The sequence below is a fragment of the Callorhinus ursinus genome, unplaced genomic scaffold (assembly GCF_003265705.2).
Source record: "Callorhinus ursinus isolate GAN/ISIS: 27379988/994484 unplaced genomic scaffold, GSC_fseal_2.0 scaffold13, whole genome shotgun sequence".
NCBI classification, from domain to species: domain Eukaryota; kingdom Metazoa; phylum Chordata; class Mammalia; order Carnivora; family Otariidae; genus Callorhinus; species Callorhinus ursinus.
This window is the reverse complement of record NW_027397075.1, coordinates 13385837-13406055: the sequence shown is the minus strand read 5'-3', so window position 1 is coordinate 13406055 and position 20219 is coordinate 13385837. Positions and strand designations below refer to the sequence as shown.

General features: G+C 46.0%; 2 protein-coding genes and 1 long non-coding RNA gene across 8 annotated transcripts in view; 1 reads left to right on the top strand and 2 right to left on the bottom strand.

The window, feature by feature from the left end:
• ZNF200 (zinc finger protein 200) overlaps positions 1-508 on the bottom strand; it is a 10701-nt gene extending 10193 nt beyond the window's left edge. Inside the window, exon 1 of the mRNA XM_025877308.2 lies at positions 267-508. The gene's annotated coding sequence lies outside the window, so the exon portion shown is untranslated. The remainder of the gene's footprint in view (positions 1-266) is intronic.
• On the top strand, positions 505-20219 carry LOC112828324 (uncharacterized). Of its 2 annotated transcripts, none has more exons than XR_012380473.1 (3): positions 505-702; positions 17390-17485; positions 17984-20219. It is a non-coding gene; the product is annotated as an uncharacterized lncRNA (long non-coding RNA). The 2 variants fall into 2 exon arrangements; XR_003209465.2 differs by having other exon boundaries at positions 17980-20219.
• Positions 4040-17339, bottom strand: MEFV (MEFV innate immunity regulator, pyrin). 5 transcript variants are annotated; one of them, XM_025877370.2, is made up of 10 exons: positions 16916-17338; positions 13941-14777; positions 11990-12345; positions 11247-11405; positions 8193-8423; positions 7799-7821; positions 5855-5970; positions 5643-5675; positions 5262-5294; positions 4040-5118 (listed from the first exon to the last, which is right to left on the bottom strand). In XM_025877370.2, the coding sequence occupies exons 1-10, from the start codon at positions 17190-17192 to the stop codon at positions 4544-4546; spliced, it is 2640 nt and encodes an 879-aa protein (XP_025733155.2). In that variant the 5' UTR covers positions 17193-17338; the 3' UTR covers positions 4040-4543. The 5 variants fall into 5 exon arrangements, with proteins under 5 accessions (XP_025733155.2, XP_025733157.2, XP_025733156.2 ...); XM_025877372.2 differs by having other exon boundaries at positions 11247-11342; positions 16916-17336; XM_025877371.2 differs by having other exon boundaries at positions 4040-5097; positions 16916-17335.

The window sequence follows — 20219 nt, the reverse complement described above, 5'->3', positions numbered from 1 at the left end:
AGTCCATACGCGACCTGCTGACTCCTTTCCGCCATGAAAGCCCTGTTGAGAGCGGCGAGGGACCAAACAGTGGGGCCCAGCTGAACAGGCCCACTCTGGAGCCTCTCCCACCGGCCAAGGGGTACCTTTAACACAAAGCCCAGGCGGCGGCATTGCCCGGGGTACGTTCCCGGCTCCCTAGCCGGCCAGGCTCCCCAGGCAACGGACCAAGCTCTGCTCCCCGCAGGCCACCTCAGCCTGGTTCCCGCCCTCGCGGAGCCCCTCACCTCTCAGGGGCTCTGCCGCCCCTGGGCGCTCGTAGGGGACGGCCCAGAGACCCTGGCGCAGAGACCGGGAAACTAGGCGCGAGAGGCCGAGCCCTCCCCTCGCCCTTCCGAGTGTCCTCACAGGCCGCCGGTGACTATTGGCGTGAGGAGCCGTCAGTTGGGGAGGACGGCCAGGACACGGTGCCTTCTGGGAAGCCGGGCGCCTCCGTAGCCGATACGTCACAACCGGTGCCTTGTTTCCGGTTCGGAAGCCTGGTCTCCCCGCTCGGAGCCGGCAGGCTGCGCTTGAGAAGGCGATGCTCGAGGACGACAGGCAGAGCTCTCAGCGCCAGAGGGAGAACAGGCTGGAGGCAACCGCTGTTTCTATGGCTCTATCTGGGAGACGGAAAGCAGAAGTTTGGCTCCAATCCTCCATGACGGGCTGGCTCCTCTCCAGGTACTGGCGGTGTAGCTCCATGGCCTGCTGGGAAATGTAGTTCGGCTCCAAACAGCCAATGGGAGGCCGCCAGGCGCGGCGGTTGGGGCGGGACAGTCCCACCCTCACCCCACCCCGCTTTCCCCGGGCTCGACCGGAAGTAGGCTGCCTACTCGCGACCGGAAGATCGCGAGAGGCTGCGGCTGTTTCCGCTGCAGCATCCAGGGTGGGTCGAAGAACCGCTGAAGCGGTGGTTGGGTGGCGGATCAAGGTGTATGCCTGGTTCTGGGTCCTTTCACAGCTGTCCCTTCCGGTGAGGGCGGCCCATAGGTCAGAACCGGGTGACCCTTCCCTTCCCCGCTTGCCAGCTTCTACCTTGCAGTCTGAACGGGCCATCTTGTTTTCTGAGAAATCCTAGTGATCCTTCTCCAGTCGCCTTCGTTTCCGTCCTCAGCCTCTCAGGGAGGCCGAACCGCCCTGTCTCTCTGCGTTGTTGCCATACTCAGTTCATTCCCCAGTGAGGCACTGATCAGCGTTGTGACAACCCTGGGGCAGGGATTGCTTTATTGCTCTATGTAACGCCAGGTTCCACCTGGGTGACCAAAGTAAAAATACGAATGGATTTTTTTTTTCTTAACGCTAACTATAGGTGACTCATTTAGCCATGGTTTAAAATATGTTACAGTCTAGTGTCAAAACTGTGTGGTACCAAAAGTTTTTCTAAAATTAAGGATACTTGCTTTTCCAGACATCAAAAACCAAAAACAAAGCAAACAATAACAAACTCCTTCAGGGGCGCCTGGGTGGCTCAGTCGTTAAGCGTCTGCCTTCGGCTCAGGTCATGATCCCAGAGTCCTGGGATTGAGCCCCGCATGGTGCTCCCTGCTCAGCAGGGAGCCTGCTTCTCCCTCTCCCACTCTCCGAGCTTGTGTTCCCTCTCTCGGTATGTCTCTTTCTGTCAAATAAATAAATAAATAAAATCTTAAAAAAAAACCTCTTTCAATTAAAGCAGTATGGTTTGAACTGGAAGTAAATAAATAGAACAGTAGAAAAGAGTAGTAAGTGCCAAAGTTGATCTGAATGTACCTGGGTCTATATGAAATGGTAGTATTTCAACTTAGTGTAAAATAGATGGTGCTAGCAAAAAATTGTCTATTCTTCTGGAAAGACAGAATGTGTCCTTATACTATATACAAAAAAATGGAATTTGATAACCAATAAGAGAAGACAAAAGAACATTAATGTTGGGGCACCTGAGTGACTCAGTCGGTTAAGCATCTGCCTTCAGCTCAGGTCATGATCTTAGGGTCTTGGGATCAAGTCCCCACATCAGGCTCCCCAATCTCTGGGGAGTCTGCTTCTCTCTCTGCCCCACCCCTGCCGCCCGCCCCCCGTTCATGCTCTCTCTCTCTCAAAAATCTTAAAAAAAAAAAAAAAAACCCTGATGAGTGGCTAAACAAGATGTAGTATATCCATATAACGGATTATTATTCAGCAATAAAAAAGGAATGAGTACTAATACATGCTGCAACATGGATGGACCTCGAAAACATGATGCCAAGTGAAAGAAGTCGGTCACAGAAGACCACATACTGTGTGATTCTACTTGCATGAAATGTTCAGAATAGGCAAATCCATAGATACAAAAAGTATGGTAGTAGTTGTCAGGGGCTGGGGGAAGGGGAGAGTGACAAGTGACTGCCAATGGACGCAGGGCTTGTTTTGAAAATGTTCTGGATTTAGTGGTGATGTTTGTATACATTGTGAATATACTAAAACCCATTTAACTATACACTTTAAAAGGGTGAATTTTATGGTTTGTGAATTATAACTCAATTAAAAAAAGAAACACCAGACAGGGAAATTTTCAATGTACAAATACAAATGTTTAGTATCTAAAATATTTTTGAGGGACGCCTGAATGGCTTGGTGGGTTAAGCATCTGCCTTTGGCTCAGGTCATTATCTCAGGGTCCTGGGATGGAGTCCTGCATTGGGGTCCGTGCTCAGCAGGGATCCTGCTTCTCCCTCTGCCTGCTGTTCCCCTGCTTGTATTCTCTCTCTGACAAATAAATAAAACTTTAAAAATAATAAAATACTTTTGAAGAAGTACTACGGACAACTAAGTTCAATATTTAGATTACACATAGCAAGTAGTCAAAGAAGCTGTGCTGTTTCTGTGGAATGAAGCAAAAGATAGAAGTCCGCATGGAAAATTCACAGCCTCACTAATAGATGATGAAATAAATTAAAACATAGGTAAAACCCCATTATATCTCTATTGAATGAACAATAAATTTTACTTTTTTATTGTATTTTATTTTCTATTATTGTTTAAAGATTTTATTCATTTGACAGAGAGAGACACAGCAAGAGAGGGAACACAAGCAGGGGGAGTGGGAGAGGGAGAAGCAGGCTTCCCTCGGAGCAGGGAGCCCAATGTGGGGCTCAATCCCAGGACCCTGGGATCATGACCTGAGCCAAAGGCAGATGCTTAACGACTGAGCCACCCAGGCGCCCCCCCCAAAATTTATTTTTTTTAAAGATTTTACTTATTTGGGAGAGACAGAGCACGAGAGGGGGGTGGGTCAGAGGGTGAAGCCGACTCCCCGGTGAGAAGGGAGCTTGATGCGGGGCTTGATCCCAGGACCCCAGGATCATGACCTGAGCCGAAGGCAGACGCTTAACTGATTGAGCCACCCAGGAGCCCCAGATGAGCAAAATATTTTAAATGACAAACATTGCTTTGGGCGTAAAACATTATTTAATCTTTCTGAGGGATTGTATGACCAACTGTAGCAAGTGTTATGAAATAGTTCACATTCTGGAGCCATTTTAGGAATAACAGGAGAAAAAAATGTGTATGGGGAGGTGGTGGAAAAAATACAGGAAGCTGCTCTTGGAAAGGTTATAGCAAGGGAGAATTGGGAACAGCTAAGCAAATAAAGCACATGAACTCTGTCAGGGTATGGATTATATTCATAGAACAAAGCTCCATGAAGAAACCAGGGCCACAATCATGGAGAAGCTGAGTCCAGTCTAGAATCTAGTGTGAAGATGGAAAGATGAGTTGGGGTAAGAGGGGTTTGGAGCCTAATCTTCATCTGATTCCTTTTTTCCCCTTACATCCTTTCTCTTTACATCTCTTTAAATGGGGGATGATAGAGGGGATATCTTTGAACTAGAATAGATTTTCAGATACAGATCAGGACAGAATTTTAAAAAAATCTGATACTTGGAATATTTGTCAAATTTTTTCCCACTATAGCAGCACCATCTTTTTCATGGTGTTCAGTAGGGAAATGGGATCTTACAATGATTGACTAAGTGACAACAAATTGAGTGCAAATTGAGTGCAATTATGACCAACTTTTCTAATTGATTTATTTATGATGCCTAGCCAATACTCTTAATATCCATAGCTCATTAATCCAGGTACAAAAATATAACAATCCAGTCTGCTTGTTTTATTTCTCAGCTTTGCAAGTCCTTAAGAAACAGGGGGATAGGATGAAGCGACACATCCTTGCCATAGAGTTCTGAGGGAAAATGAAGGTGAGATCTCTGCCTTAGGGGCATCTTAGGGTGCTAATTCATACAAGGATTTATTAAGCATCAGCCATGTACTTCTTCCTCTGAGGTGTCATCAGTACATGTGCTCTCTTCACCCTTGGCTTACCAATATTTAGGTACCCAGCTTATTTCTGCTACCATTCCATAGGCTCTTTGGGCACAGGCACTCTTCTCTTTGTTATATTACCCACAGCAGCTGGAACCCAGTAGGTGTTCAATAATGACCATTGAGTGTACAGATTCAAGATACAAGGCTGGGATCCAGAAGAGAGATGCAAAGTGTTGGGCATTCAGTGAGTCCCCTGGTCACCCACTGGACAGATGGTCAGAGGATCCATGTTCTTCCCTCCATCATGTGTTCCAGGGCTGAACATAGGCTGAAGGGGCCCAGAAGAAGAGAAACTGGTGAATGTGTAGATGAGGGATTTGTATGTTACATTGTAAAAGGAAATGTCTCCAGCCTTGTAGTCCAGGAAGATGCCCACACGTCTGGGGGGTTCCTTTATCTGCAAGCGTGTTGGGGGAATGGTGGACACCTGGTACTCATTCCGCTTCATCATCATCACCACCCAGTAGCCATTGTCGGGTGATAGAGTCATGCTCCCTTTCCTGCTCGCGGATGCCTTGCAGATGCCCAGGATCCACCCTGTCTTGTTTCCCACCTCCACTTCCCAGTAATGGCGGCCAGAGAGGAAGCTTGGAAGGCCTAGGGCAATGATGCAACTATCAAATCTTTCTGGATTATCAGGCAGACGATTCCACTTGTTTCCAAGTTTCACACTCTTCAGGTTATTAGAGAAGATGAGGTTGGGGTGGGCAGTTTCTGCATCCAGAATCACATTAACTGCAGAAAGAATTAGAATACCTAGCTGGGGTTGCATGGGCAGTGTACCCACAGGGTTCTCCCCACCTCCAGGAAACATGGATAGGGACAGTCTTCTGGAATGCACTAGAGTTCAGCACAGGTACCCAGCAGGGAAGTCCACTCGCCTTAGTCTGGGCACTTACCGGCATGTGCCTGAGCGCAAATCAGTTCTGGAACTACAGAGAAAAAGAAGATGTGGGGAAAAACCTGAGTATTCCAATTCAGAGAGGCTAAATGTACCCTCGTCACCACAACAAGGAAAGACAAGGACCCCTACCCCAGCTCAGGACCTTGCTTCCTTTGCTTGGATTAACCCCACTCCTCCTAGACCCTGGAGACTGCCTTGGTGACTCTGTGGTCTGATGAGTTGACCCAGCCAACAAGTCCAGCACAGAGCCTGTGAAGGCTTTCTTCTGCCTTTGTTACAGATGTTTTTCTCTCTTCTAAATAATGCCCAGAAATCAACAGTGTAGGGAATATCACAGTAACCCCTGGCAAGCACATTCTGCCATCACCATACTTACCATTAAAGGTGTCCATTTCTGAACGCAGGGTTTCTAAAAGAAGAAAGGGAGCTTGAGTTAGGTTCCCCATTTAGGGACAGATCAGGAAGAGGCTGAAGGCAGTGTCAGAAAGGCCATGGGAGATGAAGAAGGGATGCCAGAGGGGTTTGGGCTACATGGACATCAGGGAGGAAGTGAGCAGGTGCCTCCCCTTTTCCCCCAAGCCCACCTACCCAGGAAGGACTTCATGCTCTTCTCCACAAACTCTGATTTCTGGTAGATGAAGTGGATCTTTTTTTCCACCTCTGGAGGAGTGTTCCATGGCTTAGGAACAGTCGCCATCTTGACCCTAGAGACAAAAGACTGCTGGCCAGAGAGGGCTGGTGCATGGGGGTAGCCCAAGTTTCCATGAGGTGGAAATAAGGTGCAGGCTCCACAGGGGACACCCAGCCCACTTGAGCTTGGCAAAGAAAATCCTCTCTGGACTCTCAGTTTTTAACACTGGTTCTCAACTTTGGCCACAGATTGGCATCACCTAGGGAGTTATAAAAACCACTGATATCGAAACCATGGTGAGTTTTAATAGTGGCCTTAAAATGGTGCTAATATTGAAATGCTCAGCCTAGAATTATCTATGTCAAATTAATTATACTTCTTTAGTCCTTTTCTGTTGAAATAAAAATGATAATAAGAAAAAAACCACAGTGAGATATGACTCATTAGGATGGTTATTATTATTTTGAAAAAATCAAAATGACAGGTATTGGCAAGGATGTGGAACAGTTGGGACCCTTGTGCATTGGTGGTAGGAGCGTAAAATGGTACAGACACTGTGGGAAGTAGTATAGTGGTTCCTCAAAAAACTAAACATAGAATTACCATATGACACATCAATTCCACTTCTAGGTATATGCCCAAAATAATTGAAAGCAGAAGGGCGCCTGAGTGGCTCAGTCGTTAAATGTCTGCCTTCAGCTCAGGTCATGATCCCAGGGTCCTGGGATCGAGTTCCACATCGGGCTCCCTGCTCGGCGGGAAGCCTGCTCTCCCTTTCCCACTCCCGCTGCTTGTGTTCCTGCTCTCGCTCTCTGTCTTTGTCAAATAAATAAAAATCTTTAAAAAAATAATTGAAAGCAGAGACTCAAACAGATATATGTTCAGCAATATTCATAGCAGCATTATTCACAATAGCCAAAAGGTGGAAACAACCCAAGTGTCCACTGATGGATGAAAGGATAAACAAATTGTGGTATATACATACAGTGGAATATTACTCAGCCTTACAAAGGAATGAAATTCTGACACATTCTATAGTGTGGATGAACCTTGAAGACATTATGCTAAGTGAAATAAGCCAGACACAAAAGCACAAATACTGTATGATTCCACTTATATGAAACAGTTAGAGTAGTCAAATTCATAAAGACAGAACATAGAATGGTGGTTGCCATTCCTTGCTTCCTGGGTGAGGGGGCAATAGGGAGTTATGTTTTAATGGTATGGAGTTTCCATTTGGGAGGATAAAAAAGTGCTGCTGATGATAGTGGTGTTGGTTGTACAATAATACGAATGTACTTAATGCCACGGAACTGCACATTTAAAAATGGTTAGAGTGGTAAATTTCATTTTATATGTATTTTACCACCAAAAAAAGAAAAAAACAAAAAAGTTTATGCTAGGGTCACACTCTTAAAGATTTGGATATAATTTGTGTGCCAGGGCCTGGATGTCAGGATTTTGTAAAGCTCGTGGGGTGATTGTAATGTCCAGCCTCCTCCCTTCCCTCCCCTTCCTTCCCCTGTCTGGACTTAGCATCTCCACTCCTAGAAAGTGCTTCTCTCCCTGAGACCACAAGCACTTGTGGCCTCGGGGAGGGAGGCACTTCTGCAGGAACAGTTTTCATGAGGCAAAGTGCAATCTTTAGGGAGGTTTCTTAGGAACCATCATTAGCACGATAAGCTGTGTTCGTTCTTTCCAGTCTTCAGCCCATGCTCTCTCTCCTGATCACACTCCCATTTTTCCTACACAAATCCAGAAAGGCCTTAGGAAGCTGCAGGAGATAGGAGGAGCCCAGGAGGTGTCACAGACCCGGGGTTGGGAGCATCTCCCTCCTAGGGATGCCTCCCCGACTGCTTTCTGCAGGATACCCAAGGGAACACGAGGGGACCTCTCGGTACCTGTGCAGGGTGACTCCGATGTCCTAGGAGAGAAAAGACGGAAGCTCTCCATTACCAGTCTCCTAGGGGCTGCATTGACTCCTGGTCTTTCCTCCTGGGCTCACAGCCCTGGGGTGTCAGCAAAACTGGGGCATCTCTCCCCCATTCTAATTTTCATCACCCAAAATGGCAGCCTGGTGGGGCTTGCAACAGAAGTGCACCCAAACCCTGCTTTTCTCTTCTGGGAGATGCCAGGGGATCCCTTGAAAGCTGGGCCACCCTGGGCTTCTGACAGCTCATTAAAGGGGTCTGGGCACAAGACCTTTGTCTTGTACTGACTTGGGCAGAGTTAATGGCAGTGCTGGGAGCCCATGTCATCCTACTGGGCACAGCGGGCAGGGGAAGCCACACTCACCTGCATGAGCTCCCATTCCGGCTGGTACTGCTTGGCCTCCAGCTCCCCAATCAGCTCGTCAAGAAGGGCAATGTCCTTGGATACTTGGGTGCTGTATTTCTCCCTGACCTGGCCAATGGTCTGGTTCAGATCCTCTATTGAGGCCACAAAGAGCTTCTCTTGCTGCTCCAGAAGATGGTACAGCTGCTCCAACTGGTGCCGGAGTCTCTGCTTCTGGGTTTCAGTTTGTTTCTGGGGGAACAGAAAGGTGTAGGGGTCTATGCAGTGTCCTGATGTGTGTGCCCAGGGAATCCCAAGAAGCCCACCTCCTGGAGGTGGCTACGAGGCTGGATCCCTCAGCTTCTTGGAGGACTAGATTTCCTAGAAGGAAACAAAATGGGCCAGAACCTTCCAGAACAGACTGAAGGTGGCAGGGACTGGCTCTTGTAAAATGCCCTAAAACCTAGTATTCTGGGTTGATTTGTATCTCCTCCAAAATTTATGTTAAAGTCCTAACCTCTAGTACCTAAAGAATACGATCTTATTTGGAAATAGCATCATTGCAGATGTAGTTAGTTAAGATGAGATCATACTGGAGTGGGCCACTGGAGTGGGGAAGTTAGGACACAGACACAGGGAGAACACCATGGGAAGAAAACACAGGGAAAAGATGACATCTACCAGCTGAAGGGAGAGGCCTGGAAGATGTCTCCTTCATGGCCCTCAGAAGGAACCAGTCCTGCCTACATCTTGACTATGGACTTCTGGCCTGTAGAATTGTGAGAGAATACATTTTTGTGGTTTAAGCCATTCAGTCTGTGGTACTCTGTAAATGGCAGCCACAGGACACTAAGATATCTGGTGTCATCTTTTTCCTTCCTTGAAAGCCAGTGTGAGGATGACATTTGCCTGGGGTTGTAAATGGACAAGGTTATGACTACCAAAGTGTCCAGGAAGGAGACTTCTCTCTACTTCCCACCAAAGCGCTGGCATGCAGAAGGTCCTCAATGTGGCTCTGAATGAAGGCAGTCAGTCCATTTATGTGACTGTAAGTGAACTTGACTTCTACTACCATTGCACATAGGTCAGCCATCTGGCCCATGTTCTATCCAGAGTTTCTGTGGAAAGGTGAAGTGGCTCTAGGGAACCTTCTCCTTCCTCCATGGAGGGAGAAGCCCCTTCAGATCTTCTAAGACTGGACTTATGAAGTCTCATCATTTTGAGCTCTTTAGTCCTTTCGAACCAGAAATGTTTCCTCACCTTTTGTTGTTGAGGGTGCTAATGTTGGCTTTTTTTCCTTAAAGAGGACAGGTTAGTTGTCATGTTCAATGGCCTATGTTCTAAAATTGTCTGATAATTTTGCTCATGATTAAATTCAGGTTAAGCATCTTAGACAAGAATACCATATTCTTAATGTGCTGGGCTCCCTAGCACAGCCCATGGGGAGGCAAAGAGTGTCCAGTTTGTCCATCACCATTATTGTGATACAGAGATCAGTCACTTGGTTGAGGAGGGGTCTGCCACATCTCTCCAGTGTCAATATATATTATTTCCTTTATAATTATTAAGTAATTGGAAGAGTGGTACTTAGAGGATGTCAATATCCTGTTCTGTTATAATCTGTGAAAAATTTTAGCATTTGTTGATGATCTCTTTTGGTGTTGATTGTTATACTGGTGTTTGTATAGTGGAAAATTTCCTTTTTGAGATTTTTTAGAAGTTTTTATTTATTTAAGTAATCTCTGTAACCATCTTGGGGCTTAAACTCACAACCCTGAAATCAAGAGTCATGTACTGTCTGACTGAGCCAGCCAGACACCCCATAACCATTCTTCCATACTTGTTTTAGCTGACATTGTGCTATAAAAAAGAGTTTCCCCTCCCCCTTCCATATGATTAAAAAATTATATATATATTTTGACTATTGAAAGGAGGATGAGCAGAAGTCTTGAAAACAACATCACCTTTCCACAGGAGCTCATGTCACTGTAGTGTCTTAAGGGAAGACCAGACCTTCTTGTCTCCCTGAGTTTCACTGTGGCCCACGCTTCTGCCTCACCGTCATGGTGGGGGGCATCCCTGACCTCTGCTTCACCCACAAGCTCTAAGCCACCTGGTATTATAGGAAAGGTGTTTTCTTTTTTAGAAAGAGAAAGAGAAAGCTGGTGAGTGCAGGGGAGGGGGAGGTGATGATGGGAAGGGCAGAGGGAGAGGGAGAGAAAGAATCTTAAGCAGGTTCCACACCCAGTGTGGAGCCCGATGCAGGGCTCAGATCTCACGACCCTGAGATCATGACCTGAGCTGAAATCAAGTCATACTCTTAACTGACTGAGCCATCTTGGCGCCCTAGAAAGGGGTTTTCTTTTACTACACTTCATGAGTTTCCCAAAAGTTAGACACCTGGACCAATGCCATGCCCGCTCTCATTCCTGCCCTTTGTTATCTTTGCCTGTTTCCCATTGTGGTTTGGGAGATGGGATCCAACCAACAGAAATGGGTCAGACAATTTAAGGCTCTCTGGGGTAGCTGAATTTGCTTGCAGGGAAAATGGAAGCAACTTATGTGTCCAGGTTCAACAGAGGAAGGCCAACAGTGTATTTATTGAAATCCGTGGCATCACAAAATGACAGTTTTAAAGAGAATGTCTAACCATTTGAATTTTAAAATTCCATATTTAAAAAAAAACAAAATGGACAACAATTATAAAAAACGATACAAAGGAGTATTTAAAATGGAAAAGTCTCTCCTCCCATTTCCTCAATCCCATCCCTCAGCGACAGCCACTGGTGTTAAATTTCTCTAAACCATTTTGTAGTGAATATGAGAAAGCACAGGCTCCTCAGAGATTTCCTTCCATGCTGAGGGTGGGTCTCCCTTTTCAGGGACAAGCTCATCCTTGGACTCCTATTACCTTCCTGCCCCCTCAAGAGCAGGTGATTCTACATAGGTGATCAGTTCTGCTTCTCTATGAACCAGAACATAATTTGGGGACCCCCTGCTCACTTTTGGTCCCCTCCCTCCTTTTGCAGGGGTGAACTCAGGCAAGGATTGGCCACAGAACACCCCTGACCTTACCAGGAATTTCGCAGTCTTCTTATCCCCCTGAGATCTCTGCTCCTCCCCACATTTTCTCAACTCCTTCAGATGCTCCAGCTGCTTTTGAATTTGCTCCTGGAAAAGGGGCACTTGTTGAAGCCTAAACTTGGCCTCTTCCATCTTTAGTTGGTGCCAACTCTAGAGGGAAAAAATCTGCTTTAGGGAGTAAAGCTGAGGGTGCTGCAGCCAAGAGCACAGGGATGGTGCCCAGGAAAGAGGAAGAATGAATCCATCATACCAAGGGAAGCAGATCCAAGAGGTGGTGAGAGAGAGATTCTTAATGACATGTGGGCACCTGGAATTAGCAATACCTGAAGCTAGTGCCCTTGGATGTCAACTACATGAACCAGTAAATTCCCTCTTTGCTGGTCTGGTTTATATTGTGTTTTTGCCACTTACAGACCAGGGATGCTGACTAATGCACCAACATCCCAGGGTTGGGAAATAAAGTAGCCCTGACTACTTTTTTTAAAAAAAAGATTTTATTTATTTATTTGAGAGAGAGAATGAGAGAGAGAGAGAGAGCGCGCGCATGAGAGGGGGTTGGGTCAGAGGAAGAAGCAGACTCCCTGCTGAGCCGGGAGCCCCATGCGGGACTCGATCCCGGGACTCCAGGATCATGACCTGAGCCGAAGGTAGTCGCTTAACCAACTGAGCCACCCAGGCACCCAGCCCTGACTACTTTTAAAAACCCCTCCCCACCCCCCCCCAAGAAGCCCTACCTTGTATTCCAGGGCAGCCTCTTCGATGGGGCGCACCCAGTGGCCTTGATGTTCCTGACTCAGCCTGCAGATGAGGCAGATGGGCTCCTTATGGTCCTCACAGAAGAGCAGCTGGACCTGCTTCATGTGTCGCTCACACTGTGGCAAGGACTTGGGACTCAAGCTGGCTATCTGCAGGCCTTCTTGATGCTTGTAGTCTTCAGAGTTATTTACTGTGAGTGAGGCCAGGCTTAGGAAGCCGCTGGGTGAGCATTTGCCTGAGGTCTTAGGATACCTAGAAGCAACGGAGTATCTGCAGGAATCATCTCCTTCCTGGGCACGGCAAAGGGGATACACAGCCTCATCCTGTGGCTTCCCTGGGGACATAGCAGTGGAAAAATTTCCTGAGTGACAAACCCAAAATGTTATGAAGGGGTGCTACAAAACACAGAAGAGAGAGATAGAGAGCCCATGCCTGGGACACACAAGTTCCTGGTTAGACTGTGGCAACTTCTAACTTGTCCTCCCCTGACTTCGCTCCTGCAAGGTAGCAAACCACCCAGCAAAAGTGAGGGCAAAGGGCTAGATCTCATGACAGCCCTGAGACTTGGAATTCCTGGATATTTATCCTAATGAAAAGCCTTTTGTTATAAATTCTATGCCTTCCTCCCACACATATACAGATCTAGCAGGTGATATAAAGGCAGTGAGACGTTCTAACCAGTGTTTGCTTTGCCACTTAAAACCAACCAGGCTGCTCATGACTCGAGTGGGAGCTCCCTGGGGACAGTGATTCACTCATAGCCTGACCCCTAGCAGAGTCCCTGGCACATGGTAAGGATTTGAGAAGTGTGTGTTGAATGAAAGAACTAAAGGGACCTCTCCTCACATCCAGGTTCATGAAGAATTAAATGGAAGTAAGGAAAGGGTCTTGACTTTATAAGGATGAAGGGTATAATCCACCATGATGACAAACAGCCATGACTAGCTGTGCCCCAAGACCATAGCACAACTTCATAAAGCAGAAATGACAGGAGGTACAAGAAGAAACAGAGCCCCAGTCAATTCATTAGTCCCCTCCCACCACCTCTCACAAGGTCCCAGGAATTCATATCACATCTGTAAGTGAGACTGTGGGAGGCCCCCCCAGTAACCATTCTCCTCTCCTTCCCTTATGATAGAATTGATTGCTGCCCATCAATTGATGGCTGCTTCCCTCCCCGCCCCCCAAAAAAACCCATTTCTTGCAGTTAGGTGTGGCTGTTTGACTACATTCTGGCCAAAGGGATATAAATGAAAGCATCATGAACAGCTTCTAGAAACTTCTGGAAACTTTCCCTAAGTGATACTCTTCTCCTTTGTCCTTCTATCCTGCTGCTTGGAATGAGGATGCCACCGTCTGAGACCATGAGCTTGAGAGCAAATTTTGTGGAGCAGAAAAACAGCAGGAGCCTGGGTTCCTGGCCCATAATGTACCACATCTGTTCTGGACCATCTGTGTTATTTATGTGAAGGAGAAACAAACTTCTATCTTGTTTCAGTTAGCATTATTTTGGCATTTCTGTCATCCACAACCCAACATAATCCCAATTTCTGCCTCCTTAGTAAAAGAAATTTAGGATTTTAGCCAACAGCTCTCCTCCCTGCCCAGAGAGGTGAATGGCAGAATCTCAGTCCCATGACATACTGCCATGGGGTCATTGTGAGAAGCAGGTATTTTTACCCAGTCTTTCCCAGATGCTCAAGCTGGGGTCCATGAATTCCTTGGAATTCTAACGGATTTCAGAGTATCTAAGAACTTGAACTTTGATGCAACATTTTATGAAGATGTGTGTATGTGCATTTTTTTCAGGATTCACAGCCTACCTCAGATCCCAGGGGCACCCAGGGATCTGGTGTTGTGAGGAAACACCTGCACAGGTCACCATTCCTAAGGATACCAGGTTTTCTGAGTTTTGGGGTCCTTTCTTACCTGAAGAAGGAGGGACTTCTGGACCTGAAGGCTGGTGGAGCTCACTGCCTACCACCTCCCTCAAGGTCTCAGAAGGTTCTTGCCCCTCGATTCCATTTTTCTTTGAAGGTCCTGTAGATTCTGGATTCTCCCAGGTCGTCTGGTCTCCAGACAGTGATACATTGGAAAGTGTATTCCTGAATACTCCCCCCTTCAGGATCATGGACTGTTCTGGATTCTTGGAGCCTTTCTCTGGAGCCACAGTAGTACCTACATCCAGAGTGGCCACTTCACTGGGGGTGGCTGCTGAGTCTGGATGATCACTTCTCATTTTCTCTTGAGGCAGAAGAGTTTCTGGATTGGGGGGTTCTCTCTCTCCCAAAAAAATGGTAAATTCAAGACTTCTGGGTCTCTTCTGCTCTGAAGGTAAATGTTCTTCAGAGATCCTGGATTTTACTCTTCCTAGGGACCCAGTAAGCGACTCACAGGCAACTCCTTGGAGCCTTCCTAAAGAGCTGACATTCCTGCGTAGCCTGACACTAGGACTCCACTTCTCCACCTGTGGCTTGCCAGAGAGTGGGCTTCTCCTGGAGGACAGAGTCACGCTCCTGGCCCCTGGCTTGCCCAGCACATCCAGGCCCTCAGAGCTCTTCTGACCTCTCCATTTGCCCTGAGGCTTCTTCTGGGGCCCCCTTCCAGCCTCATGCTGGCTGGATGGCAGGCTGAGGGCCCCATCACCACTTTGCCGCTGCCTATCACCTTCCAGGCCATCTGGTATCTTCAGGCCCTTGGGCTTATTCTCCCCAGAAGAACAAGACATTGTTGAACTGTTTGGGCCACTTTCTTGTATCAGATACTCTGCGAAGACAACAGGATGCAAAGGCATGAAATTGTGCAGTGTTCAGGGCCAGGGGTTGGGAGAGAAGGGAGAGAAGGAAAAATCCCCTCAGAAATTACAGAAGTTCAGAATGTTCTAGGCAACAACAGTCAATTACCCTTAAATAAGAAAATGCTAATTATTTGTTATATATTTCTCAAATAGTGCTTTTCAAACTTCTTTGGCAGGAGAAGTTTCCAATATAAAGTCTTACACAAAATTGTTAATTCATAAAATAAATAAACCCCTAGTTTACTGGTATAAATGTGTGTGTGATTATAGGTGTATAAAACTCATAAAATCCATCAATAAAGAAGAATTAAGGTATTTGGCACAAAAATTTGAAAACAGATTTTGAAGGACAATTAAAACTTCAGAAACTAATTTACTTCTGTTTTATTCTTTGGTTTCACGATGTGAAGAAAATCCTAACACACAGGTAAGTAAGTGTAAATGGAGATTTTTTTTTTTAAACAGCTTGCTTGGTTGGAAGTTTCAGGATACAGTTTCATTAAACAGAAATGACAGGAAATGCTTAATTCCAAGGTCTACATAAAAAGGAATTCAAGTACAGCACAAACTATCACCTGGTGGCCTCTAGCATTTCAAAATTTGGTTAATGACACATTTTATTTTTTTGTTAAAAGATTTTATTTGTTTATTTGACAGAGAGAGAGAGACAGCTAGAGAGGGAACACAAGCAGGGGGAGTGGAAGAGAGAGAAGCAGGCTCCCTGCTGAGCAAGGAGCCTGATGTGGGGCTCGATCCCAGGACACTGGGATCATGACCTGAGCCAAAGGCAGATGCCCAACGACTGAGCCACCCAGGCGCCCCTAATGACACATTTTAATATGAATTTGTTGGTTTTGTAAATCAGAAAAATTAATAAAATTTGGATTAAGTGTTTGTTAACATTCTAAAGAATCCCTGAAATATCTTCCTTGGATGTAACTTGAAAACCACTAGTCTAATAAAGAAATGAAGATATCCTGTAATCAGCAGTTTAATTTGTGGTAGAAGAGGCTCTCATTAAAATTGCTTCAGAGTTGTTAAAACACTTTGCTGTTGCAAACACTTTGCTTCCTAGGAAAATGTTAAGTTCCCTGAACTGGCTCAAGAACTAATGGGAAAGCCCTAAAGATGCTAATAACCAGGTTTTATTGTTTCTGGTTTTTAAAAAAATTCATTTATTTGTCAGAGAGTGAGAGAGAGAAAGCATAGCAGGGGAAGCAGCAGGCAGAGGGAGAGCAGGCTCCCTGCTGAGCAAGGAGCCCGATGTGAGACTCGATCCCAGGACTCCGGGATCATGACCTGAGCCGAAGGCAGACGCTTAACCAACTGAGCCACCCAGGTGTCCAAATAACCAGGTTTTAAAACATGAAAAGGTAACTTAAAAATTCTACTCATCAAATTACACTGGACTCAGATTATGGTTTAGTCTTATCAGTCTTTCAAAGAGTGGAGAAATTTTATGTTATTTAAACATTTACTTCAGAAAAATACATAGAGGCCACATTCATTGATCACAGTGGGATAAAATCAGGAAGTTACAGCAAAACAGGAATAGAAGAAGGAGGAGAAGAAGGAAGAAAAACAAGGAAAGAGAAAAGATGAAAGAAAGGAAGGAAAAGAATTGAGAATTTTAGAATACCTTTGTGAAATATGTCAAAGAAGAACTCAAAACTGAAAACAGGTGGATTTCAACGTGAAGATTACCAGTCCACCCAGCTGATGTGGTCAGTTAGCAAGCCCTTTTTTTCTCTCCTGAAGATACTGGTCTGTACATAGGGGTTAATCACAATGAAGTTAGGGCCCCTCTAAGATCAGGCATCTTAGCTCTTGCTCTCCTGATTCTGCCCCACAGTGAGAATCTCAGCCTCCCTCGCCCTTTTTTAAAGCCATTGGGAGCCTTAGCTGTACTAACCCAGCTCCAGAGACCTAAGCAGCAGAAAGGACTTGCTCGGCCAGAGTCACTGGGGTCATGGTAGACCTGGGACTCCTAACCCCCCAAGTCACAACACAGTGGTCTAAACACAAGTTCCCTCTTGCACCTTCTACCCCACTCCATGAATAGCCAGCAGTCACACTGGGAGAGGAATGGGGCATGGGGCCTGCTTACCTGGGCTGATGGCCCTGTCAAGCTCCTCTGCCAGAAAGTTCTGGTTGATGGCCCTCAGGACTTGCAGGGTCAGCCTCACAGCATACTCTTCCCCATAGTGGGTGATCATCAGAGTGGCCAGCTTCACTGGCTTGGCATTCAGGAGCTGGCCCCGGGGGATCCGGGAGTGATCCTTCTCCAGGCTGGTGTTCTGCAGCTTAAACTTGAACTTCTCAAAGTCACTGGGCACCAGTGACTCCAGGGAGTCCAGCACATGGTCACTGGGGGTCTTGATCATGGTGTTGACCAGGAGAGGCCAGAGCCAGCTGTCTGAAACAGCCTCTGCCCTGGAAACCCAGAGGCTGGGCAAAAAGAAGCTGTTTGTGAAATAACGGAAGAGGCACAGGAAATGCTCTGCGCTCTGGCGGGAACTGAGCTATGAGTGTCATCATTTGTTTGTTCCCAGTGATGACACTTGTGTTCTCTTTCTCACAGATTTGGAGGCTTTTACAGCTGGGAGGGCTCAAGGTCAGCCACGTGGTCCTCTAGCGCCCCAGCCCTCACCTTCGAATACTGCCCAGCAGAGCAGTGGTAAATATGTGAAGGAGGGGCTGGGGCTGGATTCCAGAGTATTGATCCTGGGCAGGCACTCAGATGCTTCTTCTCCCTGGTCCCACGCAGCAGAGGACCATGATGAGGGTCAGTCTCTTTGGCCAGTTGTTCTCCTCCAGACTCTTGGGATTTTATTGGCCCTCCAAAGCAAATGGTGGGGAGGGTCGGACTGGGGGCAAAAATGTAGCCCTGCAAGTTTTGCCCTTCCCTGCCCAAGAAGGAGGTGAAGCCAGAAGGACACTGCCAGGACACCAGCCCTGGTGTCACCCCTGTTGATGTAGTTCCAGTTGTCTGGTACTTTCAGCATCATGAAGGCTCAAAATGCCATGCCTGGAACTGTCATCCTGATTTGTGTGTTCTCTACTCTGCCTGGCTTCCCGACAGCATACCCATGAGGGAGGATGCTTGTCCATGCACTTTTACTGAACAAGTTTTTTTTTGTTTGTTTGTGTTTGTGTTTTTGTTTTTTTAAGTAAGCTCTACATCCAATGTGAGGCTTGAACTCAGAACCCCGAGAACAAAGGTCACATGCTCTACTGACTGAGCCAGTCAGGTGCCCCTGAACACATATTTTGGACACCCTGCCAGGATGTGGAGAAACAAGGGTGAAAAAAGACATAGTTGTCCTTTGGAGCTCATGTCCCAGTGTGGGGCTCCAGAAGTCACTCCAGAGCTAATGGAAGTTGTATGTGGGTGAGCGGACTTCTTCCAGTTAACTGCTTCTGTCTTTCTGCATACGCTGATTTTTATCCCGAACTTTGTGTTTTGAAAAATTTCAGACCTACAGAAAAGTTACCGAGATTCACCAACTGTTTACATTTTACAGTATTTAGTGATTCTCTCTCTTACATACACACATGCATGCACTTCATTTTTCCTTTTTTTCCCTCTGAACCATTTGGTAATGAATTGAAAACATTATCAGATGTCACTCCAAATATCCTAAATACCCTAAGTACAATGAACAAGGATATAAGGATATTATTTTAAATAATCAGAATACAATTATCATACTCAGGAAAATTAACATCATTATAATACTATAATGAGTCCATAATCAAATTTCTCCAAAGGACTGATAATGTCCTTGACAGCTTTATTTTTTCCAGCCCACGGTCCGATCAGAGATCCTGCACTGCATTTAGTTGTCACATCTCTATACTCTGCTTCTACTAGAACACTTTCACACTTCCCCGCCTTTTTAAATTCTGTCAATGTTTTTGAAAAGTCCGTTCCAAGCAGAATGTCCCTTAATTTAGGTCTGTGCATCATTTCCTCATTATTAGACTGAAGGTATATTCAGGTGCTCAAGATGTCTCCATTGTAAAAGGATGTTTTTTGTTGTAATTAGTAAGTAACCTGAGAATGTGGAAACGTCTTGTTCTCCTACAATCTTTCACCCCATGATTTTAGCATTCATTAACGATCCTTTCCTAAATCAGTTGCTACAATGGTACTTGCAAAATGGTTATATTTCTATCACTTAGCTGGCATCATTTGCATGTCCTGGTTTAAGCTTTCTGCATTTCTTATGAAGTTTTTGGCTTACAGATTTTTTTTTTAAAGATTTTATTTATTTATTTCACAGAGAGAGATAGCGAGAGCAGGAACACAAGCAGGGGGAGTGGGAGAGGGAGAAGCAGGCCCCCCGCTGAGCAGGGAGCCCAATGTGGGGCTTGATCCCAGGACGCTGGGATCATGACCTGAGCTGAAGGCAGATGCTCAACAACTGAGCCACCCAGGTGCCCCCAGATGTTTTGTTTTTAACACAATTGTGGTTACTGTGTGCCAGGCACAGCTTGCTTTGTATCCATTATCTCCTAAAATCTCTGCAGCATGCCTTCAGGGAAGGATTTATCATCCTCACTGCCAGGATTAGTGGTTCAGTGACTTGCTCAGTGACTGAGCCAGGATTCAAACTCCCTCTTTTAACCACTTTGCAATATCGTCTCCGTGCACGATAATAATTTATTATTTTACTGTTCCTCACTAAGGCCAGCTGTCACTTTTTTCAGCTGTCTAACGAGACTCAAAATGGGCTATTCTGACCACTCCCCACAGGTCATTTGCAACATTCTGATGCCTGGCAGAACAAACAACACTGTGTGACCAGCCTGTGTGTGACCAGCTGGGACCAAGGCTTTGATGAGTTCTGCTTGGTTGAATGTTATCTTACTATCCACTTGGTCCACATACTTCATATTTTACAGATTACTCAGTGCTTTTGGTTTAATAGCTGACAGCATCCAGTTTTCTGGATCCTGCTGAGAAAATAACCCCAACCCCAACATACTCACTAAAAAATGGATGGACTCAAATGCATGCATATTTGTGGTGCAAATGTTGGATGTGTGATATTCTCAGGTTGGGCCGGAAGGGTGTTGACTGAGCGTCTCTGGGATCATGGCCTGTGCAAGATTTCAGAAGGCAGTAACACAGCCACCTCACAGGGAGCCTCCCACTCCTGAGACAACTGAAATTGTGCAATAACACACGGTCCTTCTTGTTCCTGGGGTCCCTAACCCTGTCTTGACTGGCCAGGAAACTCCTTTAAGCTCAAACTAACACACCCACAGCAGGATTGGGCAGGAACTGGGGCTTTCCAGTCTATAGCAGGATATTTTGCAATTGCAGTGATACCTTTTGCAACAGGGAGCAATTCTGAAGCATGGACTTGCCTTTTTTTTTTTTTTTTTTTTTTTTGAAGAGAGAG

Coding starts and splice junctions, on each gene's coding strand:
- MEFV (XM_025877370.2), bottom strand. CDS start 17,192: ATGATCAAGACCCCCAGTGACCATGTGCTGGACTCCCTGGAGTCACTG. Junction 11,406..11,989: donor AGGCTGCCCTGGAATACAAG/GTAGGGCTTCTT, acceptor TTTTCCCTCTAG/AGTTGGCACCAACTAAAGAT. Junction 8,424..11,246: donor AGAAGACTGCGAAATTCCTG/GTAAGGTCAGGG, acceptor CTGTTCCCCCAG/AAACAAACTGAAACCCAGAA.